Source organism: Chelmon rostratus, chromosome 17 (genome assembly GCF_017976325.1).
Source record: "Chelmon rostratus isolate fCheRos1 chromosome 17, fCheRos1.pri, whole genome shotgun sequence".
Lineage (NCBI taxonomy): Eukaryota > Metazoa > Chordata > Actinopteri > Chaetodontiformes > Chaetodontidae > Chelmon > Chelmon rostratus.
In genome coordinates, this window is record NC_055674.1 from 17,327,878 (window position 1) to 17,340,124 (window position 12,247).

At 41.7% G+C, this 12,247-nt stretch overlaps 2 protein-coding genes and 1 non-coding gene across 4 annotated transcripts; 1 reads left to right on the plus strand and 2 right to left on the minus strand.

Moving 5' to 3' along the window:
• Positions 1-318: 318 nt before the first annotated feature.
• On the plus strand, positions 319-6,186 carry st13 (ST13 Hsp70 interacting protein). Of its 2 annotated transcripts, none has more exons than XM_041957083.1 (13): positions 319-443; positions 887-1,026; positions 1,947-1,995; positions 2,183-2,273; positions 2,631-2,704; positions 2,879-2,945; positions 3,063-3,147; positions 3,224-3,334; positions 3,782-3,884; positions 4,140-4,256; positions 4,446-4,503; positions 4,815-4,903; positions 5,523-6,186. In XM_041957083.1, exons 2-13 carry the CDS (start codon positions 917-919, stop codon positions 5,655-5,657), a joined length of 1,089 nt encoding a protein of 362 aa, XP_041813017.1. In that variant the 5' UTR covers positions 319-443; positions 887-916; the 3' UTR covers positions 5,658-6,186. The 2 variants fall into 2 exon arrangements, with proteins under 2 accessions (XP_041813017.1, XP_041813016.1); XM_041957082.1 differs by having other exon boundaries at positions 330-461.
• A 721-nt stretch (positions 6,187-6,907) lies between these two features.
• Positions 6,908-9,799, minus strand: rbx1 (ring-box 1, E3 ubiquitin protein ligase). Its single transcript, XM_041956980.1, has 5 exons — positions 9,675-9,799; positions 8,625-8,703; positions 8,451-8,521; positions 7,226-7,311; positions 6,908-7,070 (listed from the first exon to the last, which is right to left on the minus strand). The coding sequence occupies exons 1-5, from the start codon at positions 9,750-9,752 to the stop codon at positions 7,058-7,060; spliced, it is 327 nt and encodes a 108-aa protein (XP_041812914.1). The 5' UTR covers positions 9,753-9,799; the 3' UTR covers positions 6,908-7,057.
• A 155-nt stretch (positions 9,800-9,954) lies between these two features.
• Positions 9,955-10,026, minus strand: trnaq-cug. The gene has a single exon. It is a non-coding gene; the product is annotated as a tRNA-Gln (tRNA).
• Between the last annotated feature and the right edge of the window lie 2,221 nt (positions 10,027-12,247).

The following is a 12,247-nucleotide window of genomic DNA, read 5'->3' on the forward strand; positions in this document are numbered from 1 at the left end:
TGAGGGGAGAGGTTATGCAAAATAGGCTTTTCAAGGTTTAATTCTATTTGTGATGCACATATGCAACACTACAAATTACAATGTGCTTACTTAAAATTGTATTACAATGATGCAATTCGGTAATGCAAATGTAATTCAATGTGCTAATTATGTTTTATTGATTAAAATGGTGTTAAATTTTTTTAATCGTTTGGAATCAACCACTATCATAATGTAATGGCATACTCCAGCTTTTTAAAACTTGCGGATATGTGGTATCCTGACAGCTGCCTGACAGGCCAAACTCAGGTCCATAAAGTTCCACCTTTCGCGGTCGGTCTGTCCGGCAACTCGCCTGAATGAAAACACAGGAGCGACGCCACCACTAGTGAGGCTGTGTTGTGGTGATAAAAAGAAAAACAACTGCATCCTCACTCTGCGGCTTTTCTTGTCGGTGGTCAACGGTGCGTATTTTCGATCGGGTGCGTTTCACTTCGATTGCTCGAATGTATGGCTGTAAAGAAGCGCTAATCGCGCCCCGTATTGCAGCTAACGCTAGCTAACGACGTTATCATGCGTCAAAACAGTTGGTTAACGTTACCGCGTCACGGACGGATTCACATTTCCAGAAAGTTCTGGTTTGATTTGCGATCGTGATATAAACAGTCGTTAATGCTAGTTGTGCGTGGTTGCTTCATTGCTAACGCCTTAAATGCCAATATTGTTGAATTTTTGTGCATAGAACAAAGTAAGGTTGTTATTAGCGCACACTCATCCAAACCTGCTCGTTAGCATATCTAGCTTAACATCGCTGGCATCAACGTTAGCAGCTGAGCACGCAAGTTTAACAAAGCCAGATTTGGATGAGTTGCTGATTGTTTTTCTCTCTGGTTTTCCCCACATGCAGCGCGCGGTGTGCTGGACGTGACAGGGCAGTATGGACCCACGGAAACTGTCAGAGTTAAGGGGCTTTGTGCAAATGTGCGAGTCCAACCCTAACATCTTGCACCTTCCAGAGATGGGCTTCCTCCGGACATGGTTGCAGAGGTCAGTATGCCTCGGAGCAGGACTGTGGCACTGGCCTGTAAACGAACTGCACTAATATCCGGATCGTTACGTAAAAGATTTATTATTTAAATATGTCACTGAAGATATTAGATTAAGTCTCAAACAAACTGCAGGTTTACCACGTGCCCAGTCCCGCCCACCGCTCAGTTAAAAACCTTGGACTACAAGGTGTGTGCGTGTATGTATGTGTGTGTGTGTGTGTGTGCGCGCGCGCGCGCAGTCAAATAATCTCATGTATTGTCAGTCAAGAGCACACTAAACATGCAATCAACAGGGCAGCATTATTTATTCATCTTTAATTATTTACACTACCACAACTAAATTTTCCCAAATTTATTAAAAGGTAGAATTAAAATCAAAACACATTGAAACCATTCTTACTTTTTCAAAGCTCTGAGATCAGGAAGGTCACAGTTTTGTTTAAAAACCAAGGGGTGGTTAAGCCTTCTTGCCACCAAGTGAATAGTAAAAGTGAAAGGAAAAAACGATAATTCAATGTTAATGAATTAGTCGATTGATTAGAACATTCTACAGCAAGCTTGATAATTTTCTCATCAAAAGTCACCAAAGTTTTTCAAATTCTAGTTTCTCTAATATGAATATTTTCTGGTGAAAATCTTTAGGGACTTTTGATTAGAGAAAGCGATTTGAAGCAGCACCGGTGGGGCCCTGGGAGCAGCAGCCTTAACCTTATCATGTACACATATGTTTGTATTGTGACATCGATGTGTATATTTTGTGACATAAAGTACATTTTGGGCAAGTCAATTGAGAAAATGTTCATAGAAAAAATAGCCACATTGAAATATGTGTTTCGGCCTGCCCAGCAAATAGAACACCTGAAAAATCAGGGTCCTTATGTTGCTCGCTGAATTGTTCTCCATAATTTTATATTGCAGTATGGGTGCCACAATCCCTCCCCTTCAGAAGACAAAGGATTCATGCCAGGTGACACATAAATATTGTTATTCATATATATTGTTAGTCATTGTATTAAGTTCTCCTATTTGTTCAGAGACAAAAACTGTGAAACACAAGGGAGTTGGAGTTGAATAGCACTGTCAGCTGATGAGATGCCTATAAGTTTGTCACACGCATCACACCACGTTGTAACAGAGCGCTCTCTCAACTGTAGGGTGGCTGTCCCTGTGGTCCTCCCCCTACATCAGCTTCACCTCCCGAGCCCGAGCCTCCTGTGCAGTCTGAGAGTGAGGAGAGTGAAATAGGTACAGAGGGATGTATACAATTTACTATTTCTTAGCTAGGATGAGTTGCCAGGCAACCGTGGAGAACCCAGGAAGTTGCCGGTCCCGTCCAAGAAGCAGCCTGGCGCACAACCCTCTGCCCAACAATGAATTGTCGCTTTTACACTTGTGTTTTCGTTGCCTTTTGACACAGCCAGGCTAGCCGTATCCCTGTTTTCAGTCTTATGCTAAGCTAAGCAGTTGCTGACTCCAGCTACGTATTTGCTGATGATACTGTACAGATATTAGAGAAATTCACCAAAATTTAGCAAAATGGTTCTAAAAAATGAAAGTACTGGATGTTGTTTGTGTGTCCCATCATCTGTTTGCTTTTTCCAGAAATTGACAATGAGGGAGTGATCGAGCCAGACACTGATGAACCACAGGAGATGGGGGAGTTTGAAAACATTGAGGTAAAATATTGAACTTTCTTATATTATCTATGAATCAAGCACACATTTACTCAAATTCAGACCCTATTCTCTTGTGAAAACCAGTTTATTAGAGGAGATTCAAAGCTGGGAAAATAAGCTTTTGACACTTGAGACAGGATTTGTTTGAGCATCTGTGTCCACGTGTTTCCTCAGGTCACAGAGCAGATGATAGATCAGGCCAATGAGAAGAAGATGGATGCCATCAATGCTCTAGGGGAAGGTAGGTTGATTATTCTGTTTGGAGGGTCAACAGTGCTTGCAGATCAATAGAAAGATGCACAAAATAAATTAGATATATGATCTCAAAAACCCGTTTAAAATACTTTTTCTCTTCCAGGTGATCTGCCGAAAGCTCTGGATCTTTTTACTGAAGCCATCAAGTTGAACCCCTGCCTGGCCATCCTGTACGCCAAGAGGGCAAGGTGAGAGTCCTCAGAGTGCTTCGTTCAGGCCATCCATGGCAGAGCGTCATGTGATCAGTTGTCCCTTTTGTGTCAGTGTTTTCATCCAGATGCAGAAACCCAACGCAGCCATAAGAGACTGTGACAGAGCCATCAAGATCAACCCAGACTCTGCACAGCCTTACAAGTGGAGGGGAAAAGCTCACAGGTGCGGTTATAGTTCAGAAATCTTCCACAGGGCAGATATTGATATTTCTTCGGCAGAGCTAACTGTGGCTACAGCAGGGATGTAGAATTAACCTGCATCTGTGCTGCTCACCTTAAACTCAGTAGCATGGAGAGGTGAAGTCCGTCCCCTTCCAGTGGACCACCAAGGCACCTAATTTCTGAAAAAATACATGAGGTCAATGACCAGTCACTGAAAACTTTGTAGAGTCGGTCCAGCATGCTAGCTCTTACCGACTCTCCTTTCATGTAGCTGCAGCTCATAACGTGGCCAAACTCTGCATGTGTTTTATCTCTTTAAAAATACTTTTCCCCTGTGAAATATGCCACGGTGTTGTGTTCGTGACACGTATTGCGCGAGGCGAGAGAAAACTAAATGTTATTTTATCGCGACAAAACTGCGAATTTCATGCACAATGTGTTGGTGTAGGCTGCTGGGGCACTGGGAGGAGGCAGCCAGAGACCTGGCCACAGCCTGTAAACTGGACTATGATGATGCTGCAGATGCGATGCTGAAGGAGGTCCAGCCTAAGGTATAATACCAGAAACGACAGGGAATGAAAACCACATTGCAGCCTTTTTTAATTTGTCAGTAGTAATTGTAATGCAGATATGTTATTGTAATGTGTGCGAGTTCAGAATAGAGGAGTGTGTTTACGATCTCCCTCTGCGTTTACATGATCCTGATACAGATCAACCATAAGTCTTCAGAGCCCACCAATGGCAGACAGGGAATCAAAGATGATGCTCCCAGCTATGAGTTTGTGATAATCGTCCTTTGTTTTCAGGCGAACAAAATCATAGAGCACAGACGCAAATACGAGCGCAAGAGAGAAGAGAAGGAGATCAAGGAGAAGCAAGAGCGGGTAAAGAAAGCCAGAGAGGAGCACGCACGGGCTCAAAGGGTGAGTTGCCATGAGAGAAAAATACAATGGATGGCCCTTTAAGTTGAACTGTTCTGCCCACATGCTCAACGGTAACAGCGTACTAAAGTTGGCTGATAAAAGCTGCACACTTAAGTACAATACTTCACTGCTTATGTCCATGATTCCAACGCTGATTAACTCACAATCCATTCTTTTGTCCCTCGACAGGAGGAAGAGGCACGGCAGTTCGGAGGAGGAGGAGGAGGAGGAGGAGGATTCTTCCCAGGTAGGAGAGTGTAAAACAAGCCAGTTCACTGCATGACGGGCTGAGACGAACACTCAAAAGGTCATTCAGGAGAGACACATAAACAATAATCCAACTCGCTATAACATTCAAGGTCAAAACAGTGAGCGATTCTCATATTAGGAGTCACATCCTTGAGAATTACAGGTCACAGGAGTTTGTATCAGAAGTCTCAGATTTCCAGCTCCAGCCAACAACACTCCAAAGTTTTTTCTCTCCGATGTTGCGATTGCTCTCTTTAAGTGCAATAATGAGGGCTGCTACGTTTACCGAGTGTCACTGTTGCTCTGCAGGTCCTGCTGGGTTCCCAGGCGGAGCCCCCGCTGGCATGCCTGGTCTTGGGGATTTCCTGAAGGATCCTGAGTTGCTCAACGCCATGAAGGTGATTTAACTGCTCAACATCCCACCACTTCCACTGCTGGCATACTGCTTCAAACACGCAGAAGGCCTTACGAAAACACAGCTAGTGTAGACATACAGTATTTTCACATGTAACAGGTTCAGGACAACCATGACAAAATCATCATCCCCACTTACACAGGCGGAGGAGGATGATGAGGGGAGGGACATGTTTTAATTCCACTCAGCAGACCATGTGTATTTGAGCCTTTGGCAGTGCGACATAGAGATGGACTTAGATGCATTATCCTGTTGTTCACTCAAAGAGATTTAACAAGCTAGAGGGGGGAAAGATCCTGTCTACACAGAACAACCAGTTTACTCTCACAGCCACCACCACCCTGAGAGGCAAGCCCCGTAAGCTCCACCCGTTTTCTACCCAGAACACACCAGTTAGGCTGCATGAAGCTTAACAGCATAACACACCTGACTCTGTAACCATACTCTCAGTGGTCAGAAAGGGTCTGAGGATGCTGCTTAAATCAAATATATCTCCCCACATCTCCCGGGAATACAACCTCAACAACATATTTTTCATTTTCACTGTGTCTTTACAGCTGATTTATACAAAGGTGACCCTGTTAATCTGTGTTTAACTCCAGGACCCCGAGGTGATGGCTGCCTTCCAGGATGTGGCACAGAACCCAGCCAACATCGCCAAGTACCAGAACAACCCCAAAATCATGGCCCTGGTCACCAAGCTGAGCGCCAAATTTGGCGCTTCACCGCAGCCATAGACAGGAAACGGACCAAAGCCGAGAGGAGAGGGGATACGTGCTCAATCAATCTGGAGAGCCGCAACGCTTTTCAACAATTATTCCACTGTGTTCAGTTCAAACAGGGGAGCGGGTTCATTGGTGTGATGTAGAGAAAGCAGGGCAACTTTTTAAATGTTCTTAATCAGCCTGTTAGCACTTAGCAAATCTCAACAAAGCAACCCCATGGTTAGGAGCCAGGCCTCACAACCTCTTCTGACTGGTCTCAGCCGGGGCTTCACTTAACCACAGGTTGACGTTTCTTAACCTGTTATCTGGAACAGCTAAACCGGGAGCTCCTGCATTCAGACGCTAGCTCACAAACATTTGTACAGCCATTTATTACGTGGTAATGGTTTAGCTGCCAGGCTTTTCTTTCTCTGAACAGAACTCTCACACACAGCTGTCTGTACCTTTTTGTTAACAGATTATTATAAAAAGTTCTTCTTGATGTCTGATCCTGTTGAAAAATGATTCACAATAATAAAACCTCTGTTGCTGCAAAGCAGGTTTGCAATCGTTTCTAGTTCAGTTGGTTTTTGTTTGCTTTACCTTCCTGTACTCAAGAAACAGGTTTAACTATACCAGATTAGTTGCAATCTGACAGAGTTTTGGGGGCAAAATAGTGGAATTTAAAAGATTTTGTACCAATGAACCAATCAAGAGTTTCCAGGCATCTTTGGTTAATGTGGTTGCCACTTATTTTCTGTCAAATGGTTATTTTAGAGTCTGGCCAGTAATGAAAATAAATATAGGTTACAGCCTTAATCAGGTTGTTATTTAATGAACACACTGGTTTTAATTATCTTCTGGCAGATACCTTTTTAACAGTTACTCTGAATATACAAGTGAGTCCCTACAGGTGCCGGAGTATAAATCAGGCCCAGAGGGAGAGTGGGTCACCGGGCCACTTAATCCGCCCAGGGCATCTGTCTTTCCGCCAGAGGATTAGTGCTCTGTAACACACGATCAGCCCCAGTTCTCATAGAGCCCTGAATCACTGCCTCAAAGCTGATCTGACAGCAAATTCCACTCACTGAGGACAGCTTTTTGTCCACCAGAGTATAGTTTAACTGTTAACCAAGTCATGACTGCACACAACCAAAGTGAATGGTGGACGACTGCATGTTGTTTTCAGCAGCTGTAAGTCAGCACCTCTTATGTTGATGGCGATTTTCACTTAATACGGTTAGAAACCACTAGAACCTGAACAAGAAAAACACGACTTCTTTTCTGACAACATTCATTTTTATTTGTGTACTTACAACATACCAAAACAAAGACATGGGTGAAAAATAAAAACTAGGATTACAAGCGGGAGGGGACAGGAGCAGTAAGGGTGCCTCTTCAAGTAGCCGAGAAAAAGGTCAACAATAATACAGCTAGTGTCCGTATCTGTAAAAACAAATGAGAGAGAGAGAGGGAGAGGACATTCCATCAAAACCAGACGTTCAATTCAAGAAATATTCACAACGAATGAGCAACAAAGAAAGATTCACCGAACAAAAAAATCACACATTTGTATCTCACTACAAAGTAATGATACTCACTTCTGAAACTCCCACTCCCTGTTGTCCAGTGGGCACACCTGTCTGGTTTTCAGCCAGCGAGAGATACAGTGGAAATGGAAGGCATGCTGAGCAAGAGAAAACAAAAACATAGAAAGACACATGAATATATGCTCCATGCAGCTGAGCACAAACAGGTTAGGGCAACAGTTCAACACAACTGTTCACATTGCTTACAATAACCAATTACCCCAATAAATAACGTAAGCTTGCATGATTTGTTGGTAATTGTCGTCTGTACTTAAACTTTAATGTAATGGGTTTGTTTACATCAGAAATGTTTCAAAATACAGGAGAAAAAACAACAATTTCCTGCATTTTTATGAGGGAGAGATTTGCATAAATAAGCACGTTAACTCTCATACTCCTGAAAGGGTCCTACAGTTCTAATGCTACCAGGAGCGTTGGTATTGCGAAATGTTTCATAGTTCACAGAAAGGTCCGATGACAGACAGAAAGTGAAGTGACAGCTTGATTTAATTGTTGATTCCTTTTTATCAATAAAGTTAGATCTTATCTTGGTGATTTGAAATGAGTCTGTATTTTTTTCTTCTTCAAGATATCTTAAAATGTATCTAGAGTTGTTGTCAGAGCAACATTTTCTTCAGCTCAAACCTGCAAAATGCACGCTTAACGAAAACAGTTATCCAAGAGCAAAGAGTGTTAAGTGATTTTCAGTGTAGCCTCAATCAACACGGATGCTAATGAACATTTGGAATCTTTCATTGATAAAAAAGAATTAACCCTTGCTGAAGCTGTCGTCCACCTGGCCTCTGGGATTAGTTTTCTACATCAGATACAAATGTTGCAGACAAAAAATATTGAAGGAATTAGGATTTTGGATGAGAACATGCAGATTATTGAGAAACACAAATAAACCTTAGGAAAACTTTCATCATAAATTCAGACTGTATATGCTTAGAAATTATTTATATGGGTTTATGTTAAGAAAACTATGTGTAAATGATCAAATCTTACTAAATTTTGTAGACACTTAAGACACTTGTGATACTTATAGCATTAAAAGCTACATTGTTAAAAACATGCTTTTCCAGAGACAATGCCCATGTTTGCAGGGATACCCTGCAGATCTTGTGAAAAGCTGTCATTGGGAACTATTTTGCACTTGAGGGAAAAAAATAATGTACAGCATAGCACTAACAGACCTGATTAGCTACATATATTAGAGGCGGGTAGGGAAACTCACATTGCAGACACCCCAAGCTACAGTGCACTCCTCAGAGGTTGCAGAAGCTTGGTTGGCCTGGCACTCTATACCTGTGGGGGGAGGGAGAAATACCTGATGAATGTCAGTCAAGATCAACATCTCTGCTGATGGGCACAGTCCAATATGTCCAAAACTGTGTGAAAGTGAACTCACAAAGATCCATGATGTGGTTCCGACAGATTGCGCAGTTATCCACCACTATGTCCCAGGCCCACAGCGCCACAGCATTCCACTAGTGGGAGATCAGAATCATAAAGAAACGTTATCTGACCAACACACTCCCTGCAGGTTGTCTTGTGGACACCAATGGAGAAATGCAAAGAAAGTCTCATTTAATCAGAACTCCACAAGAACATTTAAGACATATTTTTGATTCAATTATAATTACGAGAAAAGAACAAAATTAAGATTAAGATTTAATTAAATGTTAGGTTATCATAACTTTGTCATACCCCGCATTCAAGACACTGACATCCCAACACTGATACTATTAGACTATTACACAATATTTAAGATTGAATTTCCCCAAGCGGGATTATTACAGTCCTTATACTTTCAAAAAATAATAGATATCACAGCTAGCTATGTGTTTGCTGCAATGATTGACGATGCTATCTTTTAATTTGGGGTTTTCAAAACAGATAACGTCACGGTTAGCAGTTAGATAATTAAGTAGTTAATTCGTTGAAAAGTAAGAGCAAAGTTCAATCACACCTTATTTTAGGTTTCCTACATAGTATGATATTACATTTGAAGACGCCTTCTAAGCTCAGTTCTCGACTCTATCTGGTGAGTAGGCTAGGCTAGTTTAACGTTAGCTCGCAGAGTTTCGAGCTTGGCTGATTAACGTTCACTAGTTCATGTTTAATGAACTAGTGAATGTTGACATTACGATGGCTTTCTGATTACACTGCGGTGTGAGGTGGTGGTCTCCATTACATCACTCTAGGTTTTTTATGATTTAATTTTAGGTAGCGCATGTCCCAAAAGAGAAGTGCAAATTCATGCCCCGTTTGAGTCAAGCTAACAGCTAACTAGCTACAGACATAAAGCTAGTTACAGTTAGCAAGCGCTAGAATGCTAGCGGCAGGTAGCTCGTTCGTGGCAGTGAGTTGTGTTACCGGTGATTTGGGGGTTGCTGGAGGGTTATAGTGTTTATTAACAACACGACAATGAGTTACTTTATTCAACCGTAACAGTTACCTTTTTAACTTCAAATCGCTTCTTGCTGGCTCCGCTGTTTGTGCCGCTCGGCGTATCCACATCCATAGCTGCTGCCATCTTGAAAGGAGAAGTTTGACGTGATGAGCAAGTTACCCGGAAGAAACACAGCTATTTCCGTCTGCGTATTAACGTTAGTGTGTGTTAGCCCGAGACTGATTCGTTTATATTATATGGTCATTCTGGAGATTAATTGCTCATGACGCCCGAAAAGAAATGCGCAATTCAAGTTAATGTGAAGTTAAAAAAAAATAGAAAAGTCAGGTTCCACCGAGATTTGAACTCGGATCGCTGGATTCAGAGTCCAGAGTGCTAACCATTACACCATAGAACCAATGTGGCGCTTACCGTCGAGAATAATAGTCAATATAGGGGTGGAGAAAGTGGAAAGAAGGGTAATGGGGAGGGAAGAAAAAGAGAGATGAAAGGAGGACATGAAGTGAAATAAGTGTTACTATTGGCTCTGTTGCGCGCCGGAAGTTATGGGACCGAGTTTTCATGCTCAATCGTTTGAGAAATACGTCCAAATGTGAACTTTTGCTGGCGTACAGTAGGGGGAACTCTAGTTCTAAAGGTCGCCGGTTCGATCCCAACATGGACCATATCTCCACTAACCCGAACTCTTACCAAGTGCTATGAATCGTTCAAACATCACTTAAAAGGCGATTTGAATAGGAACGGTTATTACGAATGGCATACAACCAAATAGTAATTCTCTGTTGTATTTAATGGTTGCATAATGTAGCAATGTGTGTTAGTTTTCTTTAAGAAAAGATGCAATTTAAGGATACAATCTAATTAAAAACTAATGGATAAAGCACTGTAAAAATGCATCTGCCGTTATAGCTGCTGTACAATGTGAAACTGTTTGCAATACTGTTTGGTTCCGTCTTCTTATTTCATTGTCTGCTTGAGTTTGCAAAAACCTAAACTTTACCTGACTCCTATTTTTACAGATATGTTTAGTCGAAATAATTCAAAAGTACTGTAGAAATATATTTCAAATTTATAAGAAAATAAACACCTTAACTCTCTCATTGTAACCATAACACACACACACACACACACACACACACACACAAATTATTAAAATAAATATATAAAACAAATTTAATAAATAAATTGAATACAAAATCTAATAATTAAAGCTAGGAAACACTGCTCTACAATATACATACATTATATCGACACACTTTGCCAGGAACACACTATATTTGTCAGTATATACAGTATGTTATTTCTTTAATGCTGATTTTCCTGAAATACCACACCTGTTACATGGACTGATAAATACTTACTTTGCTTTCTCTGAGTAGGGCACAATCACACACGATTAAATCATCCAATTACCTACAAGGTCTGAACACTGACCATGTTTCAGCAACACACTTGTGTCTTGAAGAGGTATGAATTAATCATGCATAGTGACTTAGAGCCCCCCCCCCCCCAGGCAGTATGGAGGCTCAACTGAAGAGTGTTGCTCGGAGGAGTGCAGGTGCAAATACACTATGCTCTTCTGCCATGTAAGCAAGCCACAATGCGGTTACTAAAATATGATTAAGTATGATTAAATGTAGGCAATCCAAACCCTGAGTGTCAACAGTGTTCATGTTTTGTTGTCAATTTCCTATTTCCTGTTGGTGCATCTTCACCTGCAGTTCTCGCTTTTTATATTGTCCTGCTTCCATGTTTATTGTTATGCACCAAAACGCCAAGGCCAATTCATCCTATGTAAAAAGCTATTTGCCAATAAAACTGATTCTTCTGGCTCAAACCAAAGATCAGAACCTTGGTTGGCAGCAGCGCAAAGAGCTGAGAAACATTGAGCACCTCGGACAGAGGCAGCTCACATTATGACTGAACTGCTGCTGACTCTGCCAACACACTCTGAACACTTCATTGTTAAAACTGAATTTAATGTTTGTCTTCCAAAAATGGATGGCACAGCACTGACAATTATCTGTCTACTTTGTTTATAACAACTCATCATCTTATTATGTTGTGAAATTTTTTTTACTAGTGGGAGGAAACCGAAGCACTCTGAGAAAACCCACAATCACAAGTTGAAAAAGGTGTAGTAGGAAATGTCGCTGGCAATTCTTTTGTAGAGGCACAAGTCATCTGTGCCCTTCGATGTCGCCTGATCTTTCTGTGGTGAGATCATGTCCTCCGCCATCCAGTCCACCACATCCATCAGCTGCTTCAGTGAGGATGCTTCTTCAGGTGCTTGGATGCGGTCACAATTCTTCCTCAGCCTTGCCAGAGAGTGTATGAATGACTCTGCGGAAAACAAAGGCTTTGAGTTGACTTCCCACCCTTTTCCAGCAGGATGCTTCGCTAGATTTGTCTTCTGATTTTCCTTTAGCTGTGATCTTCTTTTGCTGTGTCAACAGGTGCTTTTAAAGAATTTCAATGATGAGAGTCATAAAAAGTATTTTCCTAATAGCAGATGGAAAACAAAGACTGTCTCCAGGGAAACAGGTCAAACTGATGTCAGTGGCTGAGACAAGAAAACAGGACTTTGGACAGCAGCACCACAAAGAATTGAGACAGAT